Genomic DNA, 26,641 nt, shown 5'->3' on the forward strand with positions numbered 1-26,641 from the left:
ATGACGATGATGACAATGATGAAGATAACCTCTAGTCTGTAAGGGCCCTTGGAGGTTGTGAGTCCAACTGTCAGAGGAAAAGATGTTTAAGGCTCTAAGAAGTATTGCAATAAAGAAATCGTTGAGCTTTGTTTAATCTCATGTTGTCAACATATTCGATCACAGAACCTCTCCCACCCTCCTTTTCCCTACTAATACCTATTACCAACCCATGGAATCCACTTTGGGAACTGCTGGTCAGAGTTACTATGTCTCCCATTAATAGGTGAGGACGCTGAGGGTTAGAAAGGGTGTGGGCCCTTGCTCAAGGTCACAGGGCAAATTCCTGGCAGAGACAGGGCTGGAAGCCAGACCCCCTCCTAACAGTAATGCTCTCTCCACTCACCCGGCAGGAAATCACCCCTGGCCACCGACCACAGTGAGTTTCTGTCCAAACACTGCATCCCAGACAGGCCTCCCACCCCCCTCCGCCCTGTGGAGGAGCTCAGGGAACACAGCCTCATTTTCTTGGTCTCCTGAGCCAAGTGGGATCAGGAAGACAAAGCTGTTGCTGGGAAAAACCAAGTGCAAGACAGAGACTGCGAGGAATGCGAGAAAATGGGAACAGCTGACTTGCTAGAAGTGGTGGGAGGGCAGGTGGCATTATTTCTTTTTTCTGTTGTTGTTTGTATAACAAAAGTGTGAAAAGAAAAGAATATGCCATAATACACTTGAAAGCCAAAAAATGTGTTAAAAATCTGCCATTTGGGATTCCTGGTATGAGGGGACAGCATTGCTGGTGATACTTTCATCAGCCTCTTCCTGACTCCTTCATTTGCCAAGACCTCGGGAGAGAACGAGGTGGAGAGCAGACCCAGGGTCACTGGTCCCCCGGAGGAGCACACGCAGGCCGCACAGCTGCCATGTAAGTCTAGGGTTGCTCCAAAGAGGCCAGATCTTTTTTAGGACACTGAGCAGTCAAGCCCCCAAGTTTATCCTCTCCCTGACCTCCCACCAGCTAAGAGGAAAGAGCTAAAGGGCTTGCTGCAGCTTTGATTTCCTCTCCTTTAGAAAGGGAGTTCGGTGGAGGCAGCAAATGAGGAGGGGAGGCCGGGAGGGGAATAGGCACTGGACCATCCACTTTTGCTTCAAACTGGGTTTGAGGGTGGAAGGAACATGCTTGGAGGGACAACTATTCCAGAGAAAATGAAGATAAAGTTCATAGTCATCCTGATACTTCTTGCTCTGTGTTCTAGAATTAACAGGAAATTATGAAAACATACTTGTTGAGGTATTGGATGGTTCAAGACTTGTTCAGGTATTGCTGGTTAAACATTAAATGATGGTAGAGGGAAACTACCAGCATATGTGTTGGGGAGTATCAGGGTGGGCCTTAGGCAGGAGATGAAAGCAGGCAAGTTAGTTATCTGCGGATTGGCCCCTGGCCCTCCCAATGGACCCCCAGGTAAGCTCTCCAAGTAGAGCCCAGGAAGCCTCAAAAGGGTCACTTGTACCTCAGTGTGACACTTAGACTCCCTCTCCCCTCATTCTGTCCCCCTCCCTCCACACCCCTTTATCTTTGACATGAAAACTTTTGTCTCCAGTAAAAGAAATTCCATGCATTCATTTAGCAGGGGCACAGTGGGGAGAAATTTTTTTCCTCCAAGCCAAAAATCTTTCAGTGCAATAAACCCATATCACAGTGGTGGTCACCTTCTCTGTCTGCGCAAGGCCCCTTTCAGATGGGAAGTGGGGGAATGGGGCATATGAAGAGTTCAGTATGTGGAATCCAAAGAACAACGTTTTCAGTCCAGCTCTGACATCCACTAGTTCCTGAGCCTCAGTTTCCTTATCTGTAAAATGGAAACAACAGCCCCTGCCTCACAGAGATTGTTGTGAGCCGAGGACGGAAATGCCAACTGCCCAGCACAGTGCCTGGTACACATGAGGGAGTCCGAATGGGAGCTGTTACCTTCAAGGATGGAAGCGAGGAGGCTGAACATGAGAAATGCCATCCTCTCTGTCTGCTCTGATCCAGGAGGTGACAACTTGACCAACCGAGGCATGTTATGGCACAGCCTGTCTAGCACAGAAGTTGAGCCCTCAGGTTCTAAGTCACACTTCCTGGGTTCAAATCCCAACTCTGCCACTGCTATTAGTTGCATGAGCTTTGGCCAGTGACTTAACCTCTCTGAGCCTCAGTTACCTCTCACCTGTAAAACTGGATAAATCAGAGAACCTACCTTGTGGTGGTGTTTCAATCTGAATGAGGTACTACTTGCAAACAGCTTAACGAGGGGCTGGCAGGTGCAAAATTTAATAATAAATGTTAGCTAGAATTAAGAACTATGGTTCAGGGGCAGAGCAGGGGTCTGTTCCCAGAGCCCTTCTCCCACCCCCTCACTGTCCCAGGTCCCTTGCATGTAGGAGGCCCGCTGCTAGACAGTCCAGACACCTACAGCCCCAGCACGGTTCAAGGATATGATCTTCGATTTCTGATGCCATCTTGTCACAGTCAACTCCATAGTCCTTGTAATCGTCTAAAAGAGATTCAAGAAATACAGACATCAGCCAGAGCCTTGGCAGTGAAGTCTGCTTGTGCCAGGGACTACTGCGGTCCTGTGCTGTTACAGGGTGCTAGGAAAGACTGAATCTCACCTGCCCTTGAGAGCCCCTTTCCCTCCCCCATCCCTGGCCAAGGCCTTCTCACCGTCTGCCTTCAGGGCCGCTGACAGCATCTCCACACACTTGTCCCGGACAGAGTCCCCTGTGAGATAGCAGGGAGCCAGGAGGCAGATAGAGGGGGCAAACGTGGGGGTCAAGGGGCTGCTGGGGGTCTTGGGGGTCTCCACTTTCGATTTGCTGCTGTTTGATCTGAGGATGACAATCAGTAATAGACATTTTGACATTAAGGAAAAAAAAAAACATTTATTGAGTACCATTCTGCTTTTTACAGATGATCTCCTTTAATCCTCATAACAACCCTATGGGGCATGTACTATTTTAGGCACTTGACATGGATCAACTCATTTAATCCTCATAACAATCCCATGAGGTTGATACTATTCTTATCCCCATTTTAGAGTGTATTTTAAAGTGCATTTTAGAGGAAGATGCATTTGAAGATGCACGTGACTCAGGTCACACATCTGCAACTAGTAGAAACAGAATTCAGACCCAAGCAGTTGAACTCCGGTGCCCTAGCTCTTAACCAACCACTGCGCTCCACTCATTAAAGAATAGTGTTACACCACCAATGATTATGCTACAGTCTACTGTGCACTGTGCTAGCTGCTCTCTATATAAACTCTCATAAATATATGGACCATTTATTCACTCATTCAAAAAATATTTATTAGGCACCTATTCTCCAGGTACCATACCAAGGACAAGGGATAAAGCAGATACATCAGAAAAGCTCCCTCCCTCAAGGAGCTTACAGTCTAGTGAATAGTGACTACCTACCACCATTTAAGAGGGCTGGCATTTACAAGATGCCAGAACTGTACCAGGCACTTTACAAGCACTTCCTAACTTAATCTCAGGAGATAGATATTCTCATCATCCCCATTTACAGATGAGAAAACAAACCTAGAGAGTTACACCATTGAGATTTGCCTAAGTTTATAACAGCACTGAGATTTGAACCCAGCTCTATCTGATTCCAATGCCCATGCCCTTAGCTCTATGATATACTGTCCAACAATGATCCCATCTTGGTTTGGGTTTTGAAAAACACAAATACGTATGTATTATGAGCAGATGATTGGCTTACCACGAGTCTTAGCTTGGGCTGCCATAACAAAATATCACAGACTGGGTGGCTTCAACTACGGAAATTTATTTCTTACAGTTCTGGAGGGTGGGAAGCCCAAGATCAAGGTGCCAGTCAATTCAGTTTCTGGTGAGGGCTCTCTTCCTGGCTTGCAAATGGCCACCTTCTAGCTGTCTTCACACGGGGAGAGGGATCAAGCTCTCTGGTGTCTCTTCTTACAGGGACACTAATCCTATTGGATCAGGGCTCCACACTTATGACTTCATTTAACCTTAATTACCTCCATAAAGGCCCTATCTCCAAATAGTCACATTGGGGTTTGGGGCTTCAACATATGAATTTTGGGAGGTCACAAACATTCGGTCCATAACACCATATTGACAGCAATGATCTTTCTGAGATGGGATTATAGGAGATTTTCATTTTCTTCTTTTGCTTATGCTTGTGTTCTAAATCTTCCATGAAGAATATATCTACTTCTGTCATGAGAAAGACTTTTTCACATTTGATGGTCACGAGTGTTCGCTCTGTGCTGATGGTCAAACAGGCTTCCTGTCCTCCTGTTCTCAAGGAGTTTTTGGCAAATGGTGGAAGAAACCCAAATATCCACTGACAATGGATAAACAAAATGTGGCGTATACATGCAACGGTCTATCACTCAGCCATAAAAAGGAATGAAATTCTGACACATACTACAACATGGATGAACTATGAAGACATTATGATAAGTGAAATAAGCCAGACATGAAATGACAAATATTATATGATTCCACGTATAGGAAGTATCTAGAATAGTCAGATTCAGAGAGACAGAAAGTAGAGTGGCAGTTGTCAAGGGCTGGGATGAGGAGGGAATGAGGAGCAGCTGTTTAATGGATAAAGAGTTTCAGTTCAGGAAGATGAAAAAAGTTCTGGAGATGGCAGGTGATGATGGTTGTGCAACCACATGCATGTACTTCATGCCACTGAACCGACCATACACTTGATGGTTAAAATGAGTAAATGTTACGTTATATAATATATTTTAACACAAGAAAAAAATCTATATAGTAAGTTCAATAAATAAGAGCAGCAAGGAAACCTGACATATACAATAATAACTAATTTGTTCTAGTGTATATATTTGGCAAATCTTAATCCACTTGAAATGATAAAGTAACTCATTTTACTCATGCTGAAAAAAAGGTTAAAATGGCTAATTTTGTTAAATATATTCTCCTACAATAAAAAAGAAAAAAAAGTACAACCAATAAAACCAGTGCAAATCTCAGACTCCAAATATCATTGGTCCCTCTTGGGTCCTGGTGAAGAGGGTGCTGGTGATAGAGCAAGAGGCATTGCCCAATGTCCCTGTGGTTGCCTGTGCCAATCAGCTTCATGGTGCCATGCATAACCAGTGGCTTAAGAAAGGCTAAACAGGTCATGCTACAATGAAATTCTGCCCCCAAAATTCAGCAAGGGATGGCGAGTAGGAGTTGGCCATTCAGGGGAGGGGACAGGATAATACATTCTTGGCGGAGATCCGTGGAAGCGTGGAAGTCCATGGTTTGCATGGGCAATGTTGAGGGGTAGCTGAAGCGTGAGGGTGAGGGAACTGATGGAGGGAAAAGGAGTTGGAGAGAAAGGATCTGGGGCTTGTTAAGGATGGTAATAACAAAAGCCACCATTTACCGTGTGTTTATGATTTATTCTTCTCAGTAACCCTGGAAGTCATAAGTTACCGTCCCTGTTTTACATATGAGAGAATGGAGCCTTGGACAAGTGAAGTGACTGTGATAGCTGTCCAACTCCCTCCCTTTCCGAGTGTTTCTGCACTATTCTTGGGGGGCCACACAGTCAGGAGGTCTCTGCCTTTATCCCTGAAGCTCTTCCCATCTTCTCTTTCAGCAACCATCTGGACCTGCCAGCCAGCCCCCTGCTCGCTCAGGATAAACTGATTCATCGCAGCTGAAAAATTTGAGTTCCCTCTTTCAGTCCAGGGTCTTACCATACCGAACTCTTGTGGAAGGGCTCAAAGGGCTGCTGTGTTTTCTTTTTCTTTTTTTTTTTTTTTTTGGCGGCTGGCCAGTATGGGGATCTAAACCCTTAACCCTGAAGTTATAAGCACCACACTCCACCAAGTGAGCTAACCGACCAACTCCCCACCCCGCCTCTGCCTTTTTTGTTTTTGTTGTTGGACTGCTGTGTTTTCTAAGTCCAGGGGGCGCTATTCACACTATTACCAGGGTACCTCCTGGAGTTGCACAGTGCACAGCCTGGGCAGCTGCACCAGGCAGCCCTGGGGCCTGGATCCGTAGCTGCTTCTCATGTTCACTTTTAGGCTATGGATGCACTTCTTCCCTTCAGGAAGAAGAGGATGCTGCCCTTCTGACAAGGTCTTTTAGGACTAAGGAGGTGTATCTGAAAGTGAGGCTGACAGAGTAGCCCAGGCTTCCCAGAATGAAAAACCTGAGGTTATGAGAGAATCCCATCTGACATTCTCCTGAGCACTCTCAGTGTGGACTCTGCTGGTGACCTCCTTGGCCCCCAACTCTTGCTGTTCGGCCTGACCTCGGATCCTCTCGGTCATCACAGATCCCTAGACCACTGGGATTTTTGTGTTCTCTGGAGCCCTGAGGTCCTTCAAAGGTGTCTCCATGCAGCTACATGGGGGAGGTGGACTGGGGATGGTGGGCTTGGCTCTTATAAGGTTTACATTTTGAATTAAAAAAAAAAAAAAAAAAAAAATTTGTTGGGCTGAGCCCGTGGCGCACTCGGTAGCGTGCTGCGCTAACAGCGCGGCGACGCTCCCGCCGCGGGTTCGGATCCTATATAAGAATGACCAGTGCACACCCTGGCTGAGCGCCGGTCACGAAAAAAAAAATAAAAATAAAAAAAAAAATAAAAAAAAATAAAAAAAAATTTGTCCAAAAGGAGTCTTTACTTTTTATTTATTTATTTATTTATTTATTTGTCTTTTTGTGACCGGTAAGGGGATCGCAACCCTTGGTGTGCGGTCGCCCGCACCGCGCTCAGCCAGTGAGCGCACCGGCCATTCCTATATAGGATCTGAACCCGCGGCGGGAGCGCTGCTGCGCTCCCAAGCGCTGCACTCTCCCGAGTGCGCCATGGGGCCGGCCCTTATTTATTTATTTTTAATGCAGTTTGAAATTTATTGTTCTAGATTAATTTATTCCTGATACCACCCAACCCTGCCTGACAACTGGGTGTCCTGGCAGCAGGGCAGAAGGATAGGGAAGTTGAGATCCAACTGGATCTTTCTGGAGTTCTCCACTTGATTTCAGCAGGAGGGGAAGGTTTGGGTGAGGAAAGGCTGGGAAGGGTATGGACTAGGGATTGCTACAACCAAAATGGATCTCCCTGCCCCAGTCCTGGTCCTGGCCACTTGACTCTTGCCTGCTTAGTCACAGAAGCCCCAAAGCTGGTTTCCTGTGTCTTCTTGCCCCCCTTACAATCCATTTGCCATACAGCAGCCAGAGGGGAGTTTCAAAAATTCACAGCTGACCAAGTCACTCCCCTGCTTCCGTCCCTCTAACAACTTCCAATTATTTTCAGCATAAAGTCAAACTCCTCACCATGGCTTTCCAGACCCTCCACGTCTGACCCCTGCTCCCCCTCTTCTGTTCTAATCTCATGCCTTGCTGGCCCCCTGGTTCACTGAAGCCCCTTGCAGCACTGCTTCTTTCTGTTCCTTAAACACACCCATTGCTCCCTCCGCAGTGCCTTTGCACTTGCTGGTCCCTCCTCCTCGAATGCTCTTCCTCTTCTGGGTCTCAGCTCACATGTCATGTCCTCAGGGAGGTCTTCACTGATCACCCCAGCCAAGGCAGACTGTCCCTGCCCTCTCTCTAGCACATCACCTGATTCCTTTCTTCCATAGTACTTATCTAAGTCTGTAATTAACTTGTTTATGTGTTTATAAACATCCAGATTACAGGTTCAAGAGTATAGGGACCCTGTTGCTGATTCAACACTGTATTCAACACCTGGAACAGTGCTCTAGGTAGGCACTTGCTAAATCTTTGTTGAATGAATAAATGAATGAATGAATACCTGATGAATTGAGGGAGTTGACCCCATAGAGATGAGAAGCACATCCAGGGGGTCCAGACAGAGCTGAATTGGGGATGGAGAGATAAGGCAGGTTTTCTGTGGAAGGTCAGTGGCTCCACTTAAGAAAAGGATCTCTCTCTGAGCTAGCATCTGTCCACTCCCATGATCTGGGCCAACCCTATCTCCTACAGCAGGGATGGTGCCTCACTGACCTGTGTGTCCCATCCCACATCCTTAACGTCTAAGACTCAGCAGAGGGAAGCCGCCAGGGGGAGCCTATAGCATGCTGCTTTATTTTTATTTTTTTGGCAGCTGGCCAGCATAGGGATCCGAATCTGTGATCTTGAGGTTATAAGGCTGCGCTCAAACCAATGGAGCTAACTGGCCAGCCTGCATGGTGCTTTAAAGGAGGCATAATAACAAACAATAATAACAGTTGTCATTTTTCGAATGCCTACACTGAAGTGGTTTATTTATTAAGAACTCAGCCTCTGGAGCCAAATTCCACTTTGCAGATATGTGACCTCAGGTAAGTTCCTTAACCTCTAGGTGCCTCAGTTTTCTCACGTATAAAATGTGAATAACAATACTTCCCATCTTATGGGGTTGTTGAAAGGATTAAAGCACCTAAGAGAATTTCAATGACAGAGTATTAATTAATTTACATAGAGAACCAAATTGCATATTATTATTATTAAGCATTATGCATTTATTTTTTTTATTTTTTATTTTATTTTATTTTATTTTTTTTAAAGATGACTGGTAAGGGGATCTTAACCCTTGACTTGGTGTTGTCAGCACCACGCTCAGCCAGTGAGCGAACCGGCCATCTGTATATGGGATCCGAACCCGGGGCCTTGGTGTTATTAGCACCGCACTCTCCCGAATGAGCCACGGGCCAGCCCAGCATTATGCATTTATGGAGCACTTGTATGAATTGAGAACAGTGCTAGGCATTTCATTACCTCATTTGATCCTCACAATGATCTTGAGAGGGGATCAAAATTATCCCCACTTTACATATCAGTAGACTGAGACTCATAAAGCTGAACTGACTTGTCTAGGATCATCCATCCAACTAGTAAATGGTAGAGTCAGACCATAAACCTAGGTCTGCCTGCCTTCCAAATTCATTTCAACACATCTCACTGTGTCTCTAAAAGAGACTTTTGCAGAGTCTCTTACGAGAGCAAAGCTGGGCTGCAGAGCATTTTTCCCCTACCTTCCTGGCAGGACACATGCAGCCCCATCCCTCCTGCTCAGCTAGGAGCTGGCTGGCTGGCTGGAATTTGTGTCAGCGTGGCACTTCAGGCAGCCACGCTCATTTTGCTTTCAATGCACATGATTGAACTGTGCCAAACTGCAGAGAGGGCATCATCAGCAGGGGTGTGGCTGGGGAGCTGGATTTATCAACAGCTTCTTTCTGTTCCCCGATGTGCCAGCGCCACCCTCCGAAAATCCTCCCGCCCTAGATCCAAGCAGAGGCATCCGGAGCCCCGGCTCGCTGCTTCTGCCCGCCACCTCGAGGGCATTTCAGTTACTGCACCACCAAGCGTGCAGTGACTGCTCCGCAAAGTTCAAACAGTTCCTGACAGCCAGGCGGCTGATGAAGTGCAACTTTTTCCCCTGTGATCACAGTGCCCGGGGCCCTTCGTGGTCTGTTTCCTGGTACTCCAGCTGCAGTTCCCAGAGCACCATGCTCACTCACGCTGCCACGCTTTTGCATGTGCCATTCTCTCTGCTTGGGATGCCTCTCCTGGCTTGTCTACCAGGCAAATTCCTATTCATCTTTCAGTTCTCAGCTCAAATACTCTCTCTTCCGTGAAGTCTCCCTTCACTTTGAAGTCATATTCATACACTCTCCCTCTGTTCCCATTGTGTGTTATATCTACCCCTTCTAAAAAGAAGCACTTGGGCATCTGCCTCTGCATTAGTGCTTAGCTCCATGAAGGCATAGATCTTGAGTTTCAATCTTTGCCTGGCCGTAGAGGTTGCAAATGGGTGGGCTGTAAATATGTTCTGTCTGCCCTATTGTGTCTTAGAAAAATATGACTATGGGCTGGCTGGTTAGCTCACTTGGGAGAGTGTAATACTGATAACACCAGGGTCAAGAGTTCGAATCTATGTGCTGGCCAGCTGCCAAAAAAAAAAGAAAGAAAGAAAGAAAGAAAAATATGAATATGTAGCCTATATTTAAAATTGGGAGTTTCATATTAAAATCTAGATATCCAGCTTTTCTTAAAAAATTAGAACATCTGAATTTCCATAAAGCAACAATCAGGTGGGGCTGGGTAGTGGCTGCCCCCTTCAGATAGGCACATACTCCCTGGTTTGCCATGGTCTCCACTAGTCACCCAGTATATGTGTATATCCTTGACCCCTGGAGGATGTTAAGTTTGCAAGGAGGTGCTTGACAAATGTGCTTGTCAAATAAATGAATGAATAAAAGAGAAAGATAAAATAGAGAGGTAGAGAGGAAACAGTCTGATTAGAAGATAACATGACTATACAAGACTTGCTTGTGTCCGTTTTGGTTGCCCACCCCCAATACTGAACAATACAGCAAGAAATGGCACAACTGCTGGAAGGACAATATCTTCTGCTTGGGCCGGCCTGTGGCTCACTCGGGAGCGTGTGGTGCTGACAACACCAAGGCCACGGGTTCAGATCCCATATAGGGATGGCTGGTTAGCTCCATGGGTGAGTGTGGTGCTGACAACACCAAGTCAAGGGTTAAGATCCCCTTACCGGTCATCTTTAAAAAAAAAAAATCTTCTGGGCCGGCCCGTGGCTCACTCGGGAGAGTGCGGTGCTAATAACACCAAGGCCCTGGGTTCGGATCCCATATAGGGATGGCCGGTTCGCTCACTGGCTGAGCGTGGTGCTGACAACACCAAGTCAAGGGTTGAGATCCCCTTACCGGTCATCTTTAAAAAAAAAAAATCTTCTGCTTGACTGACCTTCAGAAAAAGAATGCACTAAAGGAGGGAGCCAGGATGCTTCAAGGTCATGAAGGCAAAACCAGGAGAGCAGTCTGGAGGTTTAAATCCTCACACAAATGTTGAATGTTTCTATTACAGCATCAAGCCCAGAAATGGATTAGTGGTCAGTGTTTCATTTTGGGATAGGACAACTCTCTGTTACATAGGGCTATGCTTCACATTCTGGACACTTAGCATCTCTGGCCCCTGCCTCCTAAATGCCAGTAGTGTCTGCCCACTTAGACACCCCCCAACCTGGCCTTAGTCATGGTGACAATCAAAAATGCCTCCACAAATTTCTAAATGACCCCTGTTGAGGACCACCGGTGTAGAACCAGGATGACACTGGAGCCTCCACTCCCAGGCCTCACCCACAGCAGCCATCACTAACTGACTGCAGAACTCTTTCCTGCAGAGGCAGGATACAGCCAGACTCCCTCTGCAACCAGCACTCCGGGGAGCCTCCACTCATCAGCTGGAGCTGGTGCTCGGCTGCCACGTTGGAGTTGTGCAACGCAGCAGCCCCATCAGCACCTCAGGTCTGTTTCATTTTCACAAGCTCCTAAATGACCTAAGTTTTGTGCCTTTACTCTTCTTTCCAGTGGCAGTGTTACTGGCACATTAGGCTTAAAATAACTGTGAAGCTCCCACACACACTGTCCCAGAACCAACACCCTTACTGTCCCACCAGGTCACCTCAGAATCCAGTATGGCCCCTAGACCGTAATCATTCACCTTGATTCACGTCTAAGCCACTTCCTTGCCTACGCCACTCTCGCCTGGGCCCTGCTTCTCCTGCTCTGACCTCTGACCACCCTCTTGGACCACAGCTCACACTTACTCCTTTTCCACAATCTCTCTTGGTGATCCCATCCAGGTTTGTGGCTGTAAATGCCAGCTACACACTCATGACTCTGAAATGCATATTTCCAGCCCAGACTTTCTTCCTGAATCCCAGCCTCATATAATCCAACTGATTATTTGACTTCTCCACTTGAATGACTAACACACACCTCAAATCCAGCATATCTAAACCTGAACTCTGGATATTCCACCCCGGGCCTGACTTATACACAGTCTTCCCCATACCAATTAATGGCAACTCCATCCTTGCAGATGCTCAAGCAAAAAATCTTGGAATCATTCTTGACTCCTTTTTTTCTCTCATACCCAACATTCAATCTGTCAGGAAATTCTGTCAACTCTCCCTTCAAAATATATCCCGAATCCACCACTTCTCCCCACCTACCACCCTGACCCAAGCCTCTCTCATGTCTTATCTGAATGATTGCAACAGCCTCCTGGCTGGTCTGTTTCTGCCCCTGCCCCAATGATCCATTCCCAGCACAGCAGCCTGCGCGACCCTGATAAATGCAGTGATATAATTCCTGTGCTCAATACCCTCCAGGGGCTCTGGTTCCACCCACTGCCTCAACCTTCCCCCATCACTTGATCTGCCGCAGAGCCATCGGCTCAGTGTTCTTGGACTCTGTCGGGCACACTCTCGTCTCGGGGCCCTGGCTTGGAATGATCCCAACATCTGCATGGCTAACTCCCTTTCCTCTTTCAAGCTTTTGCTCAAAGGTCACCTCCTGGATGAGGCTTTTTCTGACCACCCTGAGGAACATCCTTCTCCCATCCCCCTCTTCTCCTCTATTGTTTTCCACAGCACTTGTGACCTTCTAAACCACTGTATAATTTACTTATTATATGTATTTCCTGTCTCCCCCACTAAAATACAGGCCCCATGAGCACAGGTATTTTTGTTTCTTTTGTTCATTTCTGTATCCCTGGCACTTAGAACAGTTGCTGGCACATAGTAGGCCCTCAATAAATATCTGATGAATGAATGACTTGATGATTTATTCTACTTTGGGGTTGATGGAGTTTGGATGTGTTGTCTCCTCCAAAACTCATGTGGAAATTTGATCTCCAATGCTGCAGTGTTGGAAACTGATTGAGTCATGTGAGTTCTCGCTCTATTAGTTCCCGCGAGAGCTCGTTGCTTAAAAAGGCCCTGGCACTTTCTCTCTCTCTCTCTCTTGCTTCTTCTTGCCACGTGATCTGCTTGTACCCGCCGGCTGCCTGCCACTTTCCGCCACGAGTAGAAGCAGTCTGAGGCCCATGCCAGATGCAGCTGTCCCAGAATTGTAAGCCAAATAAACCTCTTTTCCTTATAAATTACCCAGTCTCAGGTATTTCTGTTATAGCAACATAAAATGGACTAAAACAGGGGTAGACACCATAACCAGTTCAACCCAAATCCAGAAATCCCACTCCACATACGTACAGGCTTTCAAGATCTCTGTCCTCACTGGGTTCAACTTGACCTTGAAAATGTTCCCCGGCCAATGCCTGGCACAACAGTAACTGGTCAGTCACCCCAGTGAAGGAGCCACACTCTGATTCAGGGGCCCATTCGGTCTTACTGTGTGGGTCCTAGAATTTGGAGGCAACATATTATATGTTTCCTCCTTTCCCCTGCCTTGGGCTTCTTCCATTATAACATAAAGCAGGACACCTGCTGAACAGGACCATTGGGAGGGAGAAATCTGTGGCTTCGTTACCTTTCCATCGATGGCCTTTTTGGAGAGGAGGTTGCAGAAGACTTTGAGTCCATAGAGTCTCTCCTGAAAGAAGAAAAATTGGAGATGAGACTCTCTTGTAAGCTAGCATCAGTACTGATCCCCCAAAAGAGGCTGGAGAGAAAGCATCCTGGACAGGAGACTGCTGGGCTGAAGATAAGGGAGCCCACCTGACAACAGCTGCCTGGGAGAGGGAGCTCCAGGTGGCACTGGTTGGTCACCCTGACCTATCCTCCATCAAGGGGAGAAAACCAATATCTGCCAAGTACCTAATATGTGCCAGATACGTCACATGTGTTATGTCATGTAATTACTAATTATTAATAACTAGTTCTCAGCAGGCCCCTCTCCTCCTTGCTGTTAGGCAGGCGTTGGCTAGCTGAAGTTCATGGAGATTGGATTCCTGGGAATGGCCTCTATTCATTTGGAGCCAGAGAAACCGAGATCAGTGTCAGCTTCCCCTGCAGGGCACATTAGGAAGAGGAGAGGAAAAGCACATGGGCCTTGGAGACAGAAGAGCTGGCACACTTCAAACGGCAAGTGAAAAAGCAGAGGACAAAATTAGATGTAGGCTGAGCCTAAAGTCATGCAAGAAAACCAATGCCCTAGAGCAAAAAAAAGATTGAGAGAAAATTCACCAAATGCTAACCACTGTTACGTTGGGGTAATGGAATTAAAAGTGAAAAAAAATCTTTTTTTCATTTTCCAAAATGTACATAGCAATGTTCTCTTTAAGATGTACAATGTAGGGCCGGCCCGTGGCTCACTCGGGAGAGTGTGGTGCTGATAACACCAAGGCCACGGGTTCGGATCCCATATAGGGATGGCTGGTTCGCTCACTGGGTGAGCTCGGTGCTGACAACACCAAGTCAAGGGTTAAGATCCCCTTACCGGTCATCTTTTAAAAAAAAAAAAGATATACAATGTAGTTTTTCTTTTGATTAGTGTTATAAAATTAAATCTGTTTGCAAATTGCAACTCTCACTCGCCATCTCACTTAGGTTTTTGTTTGTTTGTCTTTTGGTGGCTGGCTGATATGGGAATTCAAACCCTTAACCTTGGTGTTACAACATAGCCGGCCAACCCTCTCTACTCTCCTTTTAATTCCACAGCGTGTCACCTTCTAACATACTCTATAATTCACTTATCATATTTATTGTCTGCCCCCCTCCCCCCATGTAAATTCCACAAGAGCAGGGTTTGGCAGGTTTTCTTCACTGTGGTAGACAGTGCCTGTACTGAGCCCATTTTCCCTTGGGCACTTCCTCTCTCAGTGCCCCAGGACCCAAGGGCCTCCTGCAAGTTCCCCTGGCCTCTGCCAGCCAGGCAGGCTGCAAGTGCTGGGGAGTTAACCCCGGAGCAGCCCTCAATCAGACACATGGGAATTGGTGGATAAATACCCCAGCTTCCTCGACCCTCAAGTGGGTCAACTTGAGGTGTCCTCTCCATTGTCACCCAGAGTTTCCCAACAGGATATAAGCCCTGGTTGCCCACAGCAGTAAGCTGCTCACAAACACACCCTGGGCTGGCTTCCTTCCCTCCCCGTCTCACTTCCCTGTTTCTCCATCTGCATTTCCTGAATCAGTTCCCAAATAAACCACTTGCACTTGAATCCATGTGTCAGGGTCTACTTCTGGAGAAACCAATCTGATATATTCAATGACTTATCCCAAGCACATAGAATAGTGCCGGGCACGGAGGAGGACCTCTATAAATATTTGTTGCCGAATGCTGTGAAGTCAAACAGTACAGGAATATAAAAAGGAAAAAAGGTGGAAAAAGAAATATAAAAAGTAAAAAGGTGGCAAAACTTAACAGCTATTAAGTTTGAGCCTTTCCTACCAGGACTTTTTCTACACTCATACAAAAATATATCTAACATTATAATTCTAAAAACGGAGTCAGTGACCTGAGTTGTAATCCCAGCCCTACCCCTGGGCAGGATTTCTTCCCTGAGCATTGGTACCTTCACCTGTCAAATGGGGAGGAAATGATCTATATCTTCGGGGCTGGCTGGGAAGAAGACATTAGATCATGTATGTCCCTAGAGCGGTTCCCAGCACCAAGAAGTCCTCAGTGCTTCATAACCCTACACATGTGATCTCCAGCTTGCCCAGACGATCTTGTTCTCCAGATTGTGCAATGTTCCTGCATGGATTTCTAGCTTCTACCTCATCCTCCGGATGGTCTTGGAGACAGTGAGTGAGGCAGCCTCAGGGGCCCTACTTGTCCTGTGGACCAGAGCCGTCCAGCTCCAGACCCTCACCCCAGCTTAAACACAGGGGTGAGGCAGCAGAGGGGGAGATGGAAAGAGAGACCCTCCTTCACATGCCCCTCCACTCCCATCCCGGGCCCTGGTTGTTCCCCTGTGGGGTTCCTCCCTGAATGCCCCTTGAGGATAAGCAGGTGCAGGCCTGAGCAGGAAGCTGGAATTCCTCCAGCGGGAGAGGGGAGGGAAGACGTGAGCCTCCATCCCAGAGACCCACCACTTTCTGGCTTTGCCTCATTGCTTTTCTTTTTAGAACAAATCAAAAATATTCTGCAGTTATTGCAAATGATTGTTATGAAAACTATTCAGGAACATGAAAAAATGCTTAGAACGGCAAGATAAATAAAAAGGAGATGTAATTGTTTGTACACGCTGCCTACAAGAATAGAAAAATTATGTATGTAGGTAGGTAGACCAGGACTGGGAGGGAAGAGAAAAGAAGAGAAAAGCTGCTTCATTTGTCAGAGGTGGTACGCTGTGTTCAAATATTTCTCCTTTTTTATTTTAAATTTCACTAAGTGGTTATCGTGTTTGTATAATAAATAATGATAATGAATTATCATGAGGAAAATGAAAAAGGAAGTTCATCGAGTGAGCTGAAATAGGACCCCTGCCAACTTGCTTCTCTCAGCAGGATGGGGAGATACGTCCCCACCCTCTGCTCAGCCCTGGGGACAGCTTCCTTTCAGAGCTTCATGGCTGTGAAACAATTCAGCATCCCAGGAAAACATTCAAGATGCTGTTAAATGCAAAATGCTGATTACAAAACAGTATATATAGTGCGCTTCCAATTTTATTAAGAAAATATACATGTATACATACATTTTCTTAAAAGACCAGAAAGATATACATCGAAATGCTAACAGTGGCTATTTCTATTACTTTCTTTTTGTGTTTGATTTTCTAAACTTTTTACACTAAACATGACTTACTTTGAAATAAATATATGTATGTGAAAAGGCTACCAAATAGTATACAGAGTAAAATTCCATTTTATTAAAATAAGTACTTTATGGGTAGTGACACATAGAAAAAAGTCTAGATGTATATATATGATTTATATGTAATTTATATATAAACACAATAATTATAGGCATATATGAGTGCTTGTCTCCCGATAATGAATAATTTTTTATTTTCCTATTTGTATTTTGTCAACTTTCTACAATGAGCATGTAAGTAATTACTTGTATGATAAGATAAATATAATACAAAATAGTTGAGACAATGATGTCCATTTTTCAGGCCACAATACCAGTGTCAGAGACTACGGGTGAGAGTAAGTGATCGAGCCTGGCTTTCTGCTTTCCAGTTAATTGTCTTCCCTCCCACACCTGCTGTCCTTGCAGGCCTTTAAAGAAATACTTTTTACGGACCACTTAGTAGAGTTTGGGGATGCAGCAAAGAAAATGCATGTGTTCAAGCTGCCATCTTTACTCGGATGTCTACACTTCCCATTCTATAGACTAGTCCCATATCCCATGTGGTCTCCTCTATTAATATTTCAGTCTCTAGTCTTTCAACTTCATCTCACAAGACCCCTCCCCATCCTGTCCCTTCATTTGCCAAGGTGCTTAGAATCAAACATGTGCTCCAGACATGGCCAGACCAGCCAGAGCATGAACAGTAGGGAGTCTACAGGGGACTGCAACGGTACGACTGGGTCTGGCCATATGCAGTAAAGGTTCACTCTGTGCTTGGCACTGTGGAGACAGTCAGGGGTCCCTTCCAGCCAACCTTCTAACCTCTTTGGGGAAACAAAACATACTCATGTGGGCCGGTTAGCTCAGCTGGTTACAGCGTGGTGCTGATAATACCAAGATCCAGGGTTCGATCCCTGCACTGACCAGCCTCCGCCCTCCCCCCCAAAAAAGAGAGGAAAGAAAACATATCCATGTGGAAAATTAAATGCCAAGTAGGAGTTTTCTGAGTGGGATACGATTGCAAAATGAAAGGCATGAACATAGAAAATGTTACAGAACCATTTGACAAGTATTATATTTTAAAAAGCAGACTATAAAATTGGTGGTAAGTTTAGAAAAAACCTCATATACCAAAATATTAAGAGTGATTGTCTTTGGGTGGCGGGAAGGGGGGTGATTTTTTTTTTTTTTACTTTTCTGTATTTTCCGTTATTTCTACAACAGGGTTTTATCACTCTTACTTGTTTATTTTTTAAAAGTGCTATTATTTGTTCTGATTTCAAAAGCAATACAGGATCATTGTGGAAAACCCCCCAACAATACAGATTTTAAAATGTTATTGTATAATACAGAATGTGAAGATCTTCTCAATTATAATTGCACAAATGTATCTTTGTTTTTCAAAAAATAGTTTCATTTTTTATTTCAAGATTAGTACATATTTATCAGGAAAACATAGAAAGACAGAAATTTGCAAAAAGAGGGAAAAAAAGAAACCTCTCAATCCTATCACCCAGTAATAATTACTATTAACTTTCTAGTCTTTTTTCCTATGCATATACATAAACTTCACTTATTTAATATTTATAAAAATAGGATCATACTATATATATCGTACAAAGCTTCTCTTAATACTTAGTGAACATTTCCCCGTGTCGTTAAATATTTTTCTATCCTGCAGTGCTTCTCCATGGGGCCGTATTGGCATTTTGAACTTAATAAATAGTTCTTCAATGTGTGGGACGATTCTGATCACTGAAGGATATTTAGCAGCTCTGTCCCTACAGTTATTTTTTTTTTTTTTACAACCCAAAATGGGATTGCGGCAGTGGAGGTATATCTCCCTCCTGGTGAAGAAATACTCCTCTTTTTTTTTTTTTTTTTTTTGTCTTTTTCGTGACCGGCACTCAGCCAGTGAGTGCACCGGCCATTCCTATATAGGATCCGAACCCGCGGCAGGAGCGTCACGGCGCTCCCAGCGCCGCACTCTCCCGTGTGCGCCACAGGCTCGGCCCAAGAAATACTCCTCTTACAGCCTCATTTCCTAAAGAGTTTTCTGCAAAGCACTTTCTCTACACAATTATAATAGACATTCATTAAAAAAGGATTCAGAGTTCAAAAATGTCTCAGAAACACCAGCAGAAAATTATTATATTATATATAATATTTGTTTTGTAATCTGATGGATTTCTTAAAATGAATTCCTTGTAGTGGATACATTGGGTCAAAAGGCATGTACGTTAAAAATGTGGATATCTCACGGATGGTGTCTTCCGTATTATCTGGTACCATCCTTTGTCTACTAGATGAACAAATGGAGACCCCCCAAGAAGTTAAGTGAACTTCTATCTCCATAGGGAATAGGTGGACTTATTTATACATCCATGAAGGCTTTTATCTACCATGGTGGATAAGGCATTTGGGGTCTATCTGAGACTCATGTAATTTGGGGAACACCCTGGCTGGGGTAGGCAAAGAGGAATGGACACACACTTGAGACAAACAGCTGTTGCATTCCTCTCAGCAGAGGTGTGGAGGCCTGACGAAGATCTGAATCCCACCCTATCAAGTAATAGCTGTGGGATCTTGAGAAAGTCTCTGTTCCCTGACTTTTGACTTTCTCATCACTAAATGCGAATGTTGAGTAAAGAGTTAACAAAACAGACTGGCCAGTTATTCAGTTGGTTAGAACATGGTGTTGATAACACCAAGATCCAGGGTTTGATCCCTATACTGGCCGGCCGCCAAAAAGGAAAAAAAAGAAAAAAAGAGTTAACAAAAAACACTTCTCTACAGACAAAAATTTCCTAGCCCCTTTTACCCTAGAAACCTGACGAAGGTGGAATGTCAGCTGTACAACTAGGCAACATTGCATATAGTGCAAATGATACCTGATGGGTAAATTGTGTCTAGGAAAGGCTATCTATGTATGAACTATAAATAATTAGTGGAAAACCACAGTCTTTGGGCTGCCCTGAGTGCAGTGAATCTTGTAGTGGGCACAGCCCTGGCTGGGATCCCAGAAGCTTTGTCTATGGGGCTGTTACAAGATTTGGGACACGCGACTTCTAAGCCATGGGGTTCTCACCCATCATGGTCTTGTTTTCCTGCACCTGGGGAGTCACCTGGGTGAACCAGAGACCAGCTCTGGACCGCTGTGTGGTCTCCTATGAGAACTTTCACTGATGGGAAATGCCTGATGCTGCTCCACTGACACAGCGTTTCCTGTCCCTGCTTCCTTCTTAGTGAGGCCAGAGCCACCATTTGGGTCTTGTGAGTGTCGGGTTGAGCCAAAGAAGACCCCCAGAGGGGGCACTGAATGAGGTGATAACAACATCTACCCCTGGGGTTGCGAGGCTTGAATGAAATAATATAAACTGAGCTTCTGGCAGAGAATGTGACAGTGTCAGCCCACTTTTCTCCATCCCAGAATAAAATACCTGTTTTTGGAGTCTTCTCCTCGTTTTTTCCTTGGTGGCGAAAGGCCTTCTCCTGACTTCCAATATGAACAGTCAAGTCCTTTTTCCTTCTTCTTTGCTTTTTCTCTTTCCTCTCCTTTTTCTCCTCTGGGCGGTCCAGGGGAGTCTGGAAACAAAAGTGTGTCACTGACTCTCTCAACTCAGCTCTATCTCAGCAGAACCCAGCATGACCTTTGGGAGGAAGGAGCAAAGGGCTTGACTTGTACCGCTGCACACACCCCTGAAATATGCACACACAAAAATATACATTTACACACAAATGCACATACAGCATGGCACATGTGTGTGCAAATACGCATTCTCACACAGGGACATAAATACATCAGCACACACATCTCTGCACATATTCATACAAATGTGCATATATAGACATGTCCTATATATACAAACACATGAGCACACAAACAGAAATACATATGCACATGTGCAGAAAAACTTACACATGTACAAATCTCACATTTGTGTACACAAATACTGGCACTCTCCACTAACTCCCTGACTCAGAGGACATCTGTCATTAATTAAGTCACTCAGCAAACACAATGAGTGCTTGTTATGAGCCAGACACTGTCCTATCCCAGGTGCTAGGAGAAAAACGTGGCTCAGGTCAACCTTGCTCCCTCTCACCCAGCAGCCGTTTCCAGTTTTTGATGAGGACTTTGGCCAAGGACACCACCTCCTTGTCTGAGCAGTGCTTTCGGACCCCATTAACAGCAACTCCAATCCTGGTGGTCTGCAAAGTGAGAGGGTTAAGGGCTGGTCTCGGAATGGATACGCAGGTTTGGCTGCCCTTCTTGGCAGGACCTTCCCAAGCTCAAACATCCCACCGCCAGAGTCCTAGCCCTGACCCATGGCTGAGGTAAGAAGCCAGGCTGTATAACTGAAGCCCTGACTTGCCACCCTGCGTGGGGTCCAGTGCCCAAGGCTCAGTCCCTACACTGATGGATAACCGTGGCTTTGGTGAAAAGCTGAGGTGGGGCTGTGGCTGATGATGAAGATCTCTCCCTATTCCCAGACCTGGCTTGTCTTTGAGCTCAAGTTTCAACTCAGACACAGCTCTGGCTATTACATCTTGGGTCTGCACTAATTTTTCAGAGCCAGGAGTTTCTGATAAAGTTTGGGGGCTATGTGGGCAATGCAGAGAGGATTTAAAAAGGGGAGGACTTTTTCCTTTCCCTGGATCACTGGACTCTAGGATCCTACAGGCTCAGAGCCTGGGACTTGGGTTATTCAAGGAAAGCTCAAGGACCCCCTGAGCCTGGAAGGTATCCTGCCCCCCACAAGATGCCTCAGTGTCTTCCTCAGTCCCTACCCTCAGAGGTCTGTACCTCAAGATCCCCCTCTCCCAGGCCTCCCCTTGGAAATTCCTCCCAGACCCTACCATTGGGAGTCTCCCCCACTGGGATCTTTCCCTCCTCCACAAGGTCTACTCCCAGAGGCACTCCCCCAAGGGCTTACCACCCCCAGCCCACCTGCAGGAGCTGGATGGACATCTGACAGCTGTTCAACTTCTTCAGCAGGTCCAGGGCCCCTTCCTGTGGGAGGCCACAAGGTCACAAGTGAGGCCTGGGCCAGAGCCTCTCTTTGACTACTGTGGGGTCTGGGGGTGGGGGACAAGAAGATGCAGACAAGTGGTGGAAGGACAGGCAGGAAGGAGAGAGAAGGGAAAGATCTGTCTCAGACCAACTCTCCAGCTTTATCTCCTATCACCCAGCTGGGTCCAAACCCCTCTGAGCCAGGCTCCAGCCCCAACTATTCACCCTGACCTCCACCCTTGGGTTCTGCTCTGCCTTCTCCAAGCGTGCCCTCCCCTTTCCCCAGCTCTTCCTCCAGAATGAATTAGTTCCTGGCTTATTGTTACTGCTTGTGTGCCTGTAGTCTCCTCTCGCTTCCCAACCATAAGCTTCTGCAGGGTGAGGACTGTGGGCTTTCTTTAAAAAGCAGTTTTATTGGGCCGACCTGTGGCTCACTTGGGAGAGTGTGGTGCTGATAACACCAAGGCCACGGGTTCGGATCTCATGTAGGGATGGCCGGTTTGCTCACTGGCTGAGCGTGGTGCTGACAACACCAAGTCAAGGGTTAAGATCCCCTTACCGGTCATCTCTTAAAAAAAAAAAAGCGGTTTTATTGAGGTACAGATGACATACTAGAAACTGCACATATTGTTGTGCATGATTTGATGAGTTTCGATACACCCATGAAACCATCACCACAGTCAAGACAGGAACACAACCACATCCCTAAAAGTTTTCTTGTGCCCCTTTGCAATCCACACAGCCCTCCACACCCAATCCCAGGCAGACACAATTCTGTCACTATAGGTGACCTTGTGTTTTTAAAGATTTTATATGAAGAGTATGGGATGAACTCTTTTTTTAAAATCTTGCTTCTTTCACTCAGCATAATTATTTTGAGATTCAATCCATAGTTCCTTTTTATTGCTGAGTAGTTTTCCATTGCATGTATGTATCACAATTTGTTTATCCATTTACCTGTCGATGGGACTTTTGGGTAGTTTCCAGTTTGGGAGAAACTTCTGGGGCTACTACACATAAAGCTATGAACATTCATGTTCAGGTCTTTGTGTGGACAGATACTTTCATTTCTCTAGGGTAAGGAGAACTGTTTTAATCTCTGAAATCTTAGGGCTTGGCATAGGGCCCAGTGCCCCAAGTGCAGGAAATCTTGAATGAATAAAGCAGAAAGCAGAAAGCGGGAGAGGGAAAATGGAGGCTCAAATTTGAAAATTTGCTGGCTTCCAGGCCCTGAATACCCCCTGATTCATTTCAGCCTTCCCCTTCCTCCCATTCTCTTCTTAGAAGCCAGCATTGGCCTCCTGTCCTGAGATGGATTCACTGGGGACACCAGCTGACAATGTCCTGTACGTCCCTTCCCTTGGCCTTCACTGTTTGGTTCCAGTGTCATCCTCCACCCTGCCCGGACCTGGACCACATCCCAGGGGCTGCCCTCTGTCAGTCCTCAGCCTCCCTTACAACTTGGGTTCACAGTATGTTTCCAGAGGCGTGACCTGCGGATGTGTGTGTAAATGAACTTGTGGGCATACAACTCCATGTGTAACATTAATTAAAGGCTTACTATGTGCTGGGCACTCTAAGTATTTTACTTGCATTATCACATTTAACTATCACAATGACCCTATGAGGTAGGTCCTATTTATTATGCCCATTTTTACAGAATTATTATCCCATTTTCACAGAAGGGAATGCAAGAAACAGGTGAAATAATTTGCCAAAGGTTACACACTTTGTAAGGAGATGAGCTGGGATTCAAACTCAGGCCGCTGGGGCTATACAAACTGTGTAGGTACGAGCATACGTCTGTCTAGACATGTATAGTATGGAATATCAGCATGGGTAAGTGCAGTGGCGTGCTGGTCAACAATTAACAACCAGTTCTCAAGGAAAAAAAACCGATTTGTAGTGTTTGCCAATTTCCGTGGTGTGAATACTCCTCCCATGGTCAATTTCAAGCTACCAACATGCTGTCACTGAACTGAAAGAGGAAGTGGGAAGAGATGTGCAGTACCCTACCATCATATAATACTCATATTTCCACCATATAGCTATAATAGAAGTTACCTCTAAGCCGTAGATAATAGAAAAATGTAACAAAATAATTATGAAGTGGTGATTGTGCAGTATTTATTACCTTTGTTTTAAATATAATACACTTAATTGTAAGCAGATAATTTAATTTTTTTATAATGGCTGTGTTTAACAACAAGCTTGCAAAAATCCTGAAAATTCAACAATCGGTGTTAAGCCAGTTCCAGCTCACCACTGGGTGTGTGCCTCTATGTCACAGCTGTATAACTGGGTCATATTGAAGAATAGCCATAGGCCTGGGTTGCAGCTGGATTCACAAAACTTTGTACAAACATTGCCAGGGGTGTCTCTCTGATGCACATATGGGATGTGGAGCTGGCAGTCCCTCTGGTCCAGGTGTGGAGGTGTGAGTTTGCAACTTGAGGCACAACTGTGTCTATTTGTTTTTGTGGGATGATGCTGTTATAATGTCTGACTTGTAAATGTGGCTGTTTGCTAAGTCTAGCTTTGCATGTCTGGGTGTAGCTGTGTTGTGTGCATACATGTGTGTAGCTATCTTTGTGTATCTTTCTGTAACTAGAATGGTGTGTGTCATGTCAGTGTCAGCAGCATGTCTCATAGGCAGTTAGGTCTGTAGTTGCTTGTTTAGCTACTGTTGTGTGTGGCTGTGTGTGTGTAGCTGTCTGTCGATGTGTAAGTATGTGCTTGTGTAGCTGTGACTGTTGGTGCTTGGCTGTATGTTTGAACCTGTACAGTTGGTGCACACTCACAGCATCTGACAAAGCCCTAAGGTACTGAGACTTCAGCAATTGGCAGTAAACCCTGGGCATGAGCTGCAACGTGGAGGATCCGTCTTATTACAGGAAGTGTGTCCTCCTCAGCCTAACCACCGCTGGGCGGGCCCTCTTTCATTCCCAGAGCAGGCCCCACCTTTCTGGGTCAGATGCCCAGAGCTCTGTGCCCACCCATATGCTGCCAGAGCCCAGGCACAGACGTGGCTGTGAACTGGCTCCACAATACAGGGATCCTGCGGCCAGACTTGTATCCTTCCTGGAGACAGTTCCAGGTACTTCCACAGGAACTCATCCCAATGGATACCATTTCCTCTTCCCATTTCACAGAAAAGGAAACAGAGGCCCGGAGAGGGATTGTAAAGTGGCTTGCCTAAGCCATAAAAGGAGTGAGGGGGAGGCCAGGGCAGGTCCCTTCCTCTTTAGCCAGAGCCCTACCCCAACCCAGCTGCCTTTCCCCAGATTTCCTAAGCTTCCCCACCCCACCCCTCTCACCCAAAGGCCCAGAATTTCCTTCCTGGCGCAAGCCTGGGTCAGCAAAGGGCTGGGCTAGGATAACCTGTCTACTGGAAATGGAGTTCAGCTCAGAATACCTGGCTGGGCTCTGCACCCCCAGCTGGGATAGTGCCCCACATAACCTGAGGCTCACCCTTCCTGAGGATCTTGGAGGAAGCTGGAATGGGGCGGAGGGAGGCTGGGAATGATGTGAAGGTGAGAAGCTCCCAGTACTCTGCAGGTGTCCCCCGTACCTTCCTGTGTTTCACCTGACTCTGCAGAAGCAGGGCCCTTGCACTAGCTTCTACCACACACACCTATCTCATCTCTTCAATCCTCACCACGCCCTTCCCCCCAAGGCAGGTAATCTCATTTCCTTACAGATAAAAAAGCTGAGGCTCTCGCCCCTATGTGAACACCAACTCTTTACTGCCAAGTGTCTACTTTAGGGCTTCCTGACACTCCATGGTTCCAGTGGCCCCTCCCTCTGGCTTTGGCCACTCTTACTGGCTTTAACACCTCCCTTAGGGTCTCTTCCTTTCCCAAACTCTTAGGGTGGCAGAAAGTACTGGAAATGCAAGTCCTGCTGCAGCACATGGCTATGGATAGGGGGAGGAAGAGAACCCTGGGGCAGGGCAGAGGGAAGGGGCAAACCCACCGGGTTCCCCTCCCTTATCTTGGACTCAAGGCCAAATTTACTCTGGCCAGGCGACCGACCAACCGACTGTGTAGCCACCAGCCTGAGGCAAAGATCACAGGAAGGATCAAACATTAACTTCCAGGCGGGCCTGCACTCCGGGTTCCCAAGACCCTCAGGTAGGGCTGTGGGCCCTGATTCCCACGGAGCTCCGAGGCCTGCTCCTCCCCCCGCCCCCGCAGCCCAGGCATCGGCCCCGGCCCCCTTCCCCCGCCGGCCGGGCCCCAGCACCTGTTCGGCCCGCGCCGGCCGGGCCCCTCCCCGCCGCCAAGGAAAGGGAAAGTTGCAAACAGAACCGCCCCTGGCGGCCCGCGCTCTGGGGTTTCGGGATCCGTGGCCCTTGTCTCCTCTCCCGCAGGTCCACCCCAGCGCGGCTCAGCACCTCTTCCCACCCGATTCTCTGCCCCTTCTCGGCCCACCCGAGATCTGGCCGTCGCCGCCGCTCCCCGGGCTTTGCACACGCCGTGGGTGCCTGGACTCCAAAAGTCCTTTCCCACGTCCAGGTCTCGTCGCTGGCTTTCCCCGGCGCTGCACAAGCTGCCCAGGGGTGAACGCTCCCGTCCAGAGGGAAGGGCACAGGCGGCGCCTCCGGAGCCCGCACGACCCCTCCGGCGCCCTGGGCCAGGCACACGCCCACCCTGAAGTGCCCAGCAAGTGTCCCAAAGGGGGCCCGGGCCCTGCCCCAGCCGCGCCTCCCTCAGGTCCCTGAGTCCCGCACGTGCCTGCCCGGCGTCCAGCCAGCACGCGCCCCCAGGCTCCGGGGCCCACTCGCGCCGCACCTCCCGGGGCGGGGGCCCTGGCCGAGACTCTGCAGCCTCACCGTGTGCTTCCTGGCTACCATCTTCTCCAGCTTTTTGGCGATCCTCAGCAGCTCTTCTTCCTGGCCCATGGTGGCCCGCGACGCCCGGCGGGGCGAGGGGCACCGGGACAGCAGCCGGGCCTCGGGGGCAGCGGGCGCCAAGGCGGAGGGCGCGCAACCCGCCCGGGCCCCAAACACACGACACGCACGCCTGGCAGGGGCGGGGCGCTCCCCCCACCCCCTCCCGGC

At 47.1% G+C, this 26,641-nt stretch overlaps 1 protein-coding gene across 2 annotated transcripts in view; it reads right to left on the reverse strand.

The window, feature by feature from the left end:
- The window catches only part of TCEA3 (transcription elongation factor A3), a 37,272-nt gene extending 10,631 nt beyond the window's left edge, over positions 1–26,641 (reverse strand). The window contains exons 1-7 of one of the 2 annotated variants that reach the window (XM_063104517.1): positions 26,414–26,641; positions 21,517–21,579; positions 20,672–20,777; positions 20,006–20,150; positions 13,356–13,418; positions 2,690–2,853; positions 2,458–2,519 (exon numbers count right to left, since the gene is read on the reverse strand). In XM_063104517.1, coding sequence (XP_062960587.1) covers positions 2,458–2,519; positions 2,690–2,853; positions 13,356–13,418; positions 20,006–20,150; positions 20,672–20,777; positions 21,517–21,579; positions 26,414–26,482 — 672 coding nt within the window. In that variant the 5' untranslated portion in view covers positions 26,483–26,641. Of the gene's footprint in view, positions 1–2,457; positions 2,520–2,689; positions 2,854–13,355; positions 13,419–20,005; positions 20,151–20,671; positions 20,778–21,516; positions 21,645–26,413 lie in introns of both variants that reach the window. The other variant, XM_063104519.1, reaches the window with a different exon arrangement.

Source organism: Cynocephalus volans, chromosome 8, assembly GCF_027409185.1.
Source record: "Cynocephalus volans isolate mCynVol1 chromosome 8, mCynVol1.pri, whole genome shotgun sequence".
NCBI lineage: Eukaryota > Metazoa > Chordata > Mammalia > Dermoptera > Cynocephalidae > Cynocephalus > Cynocephalus volans.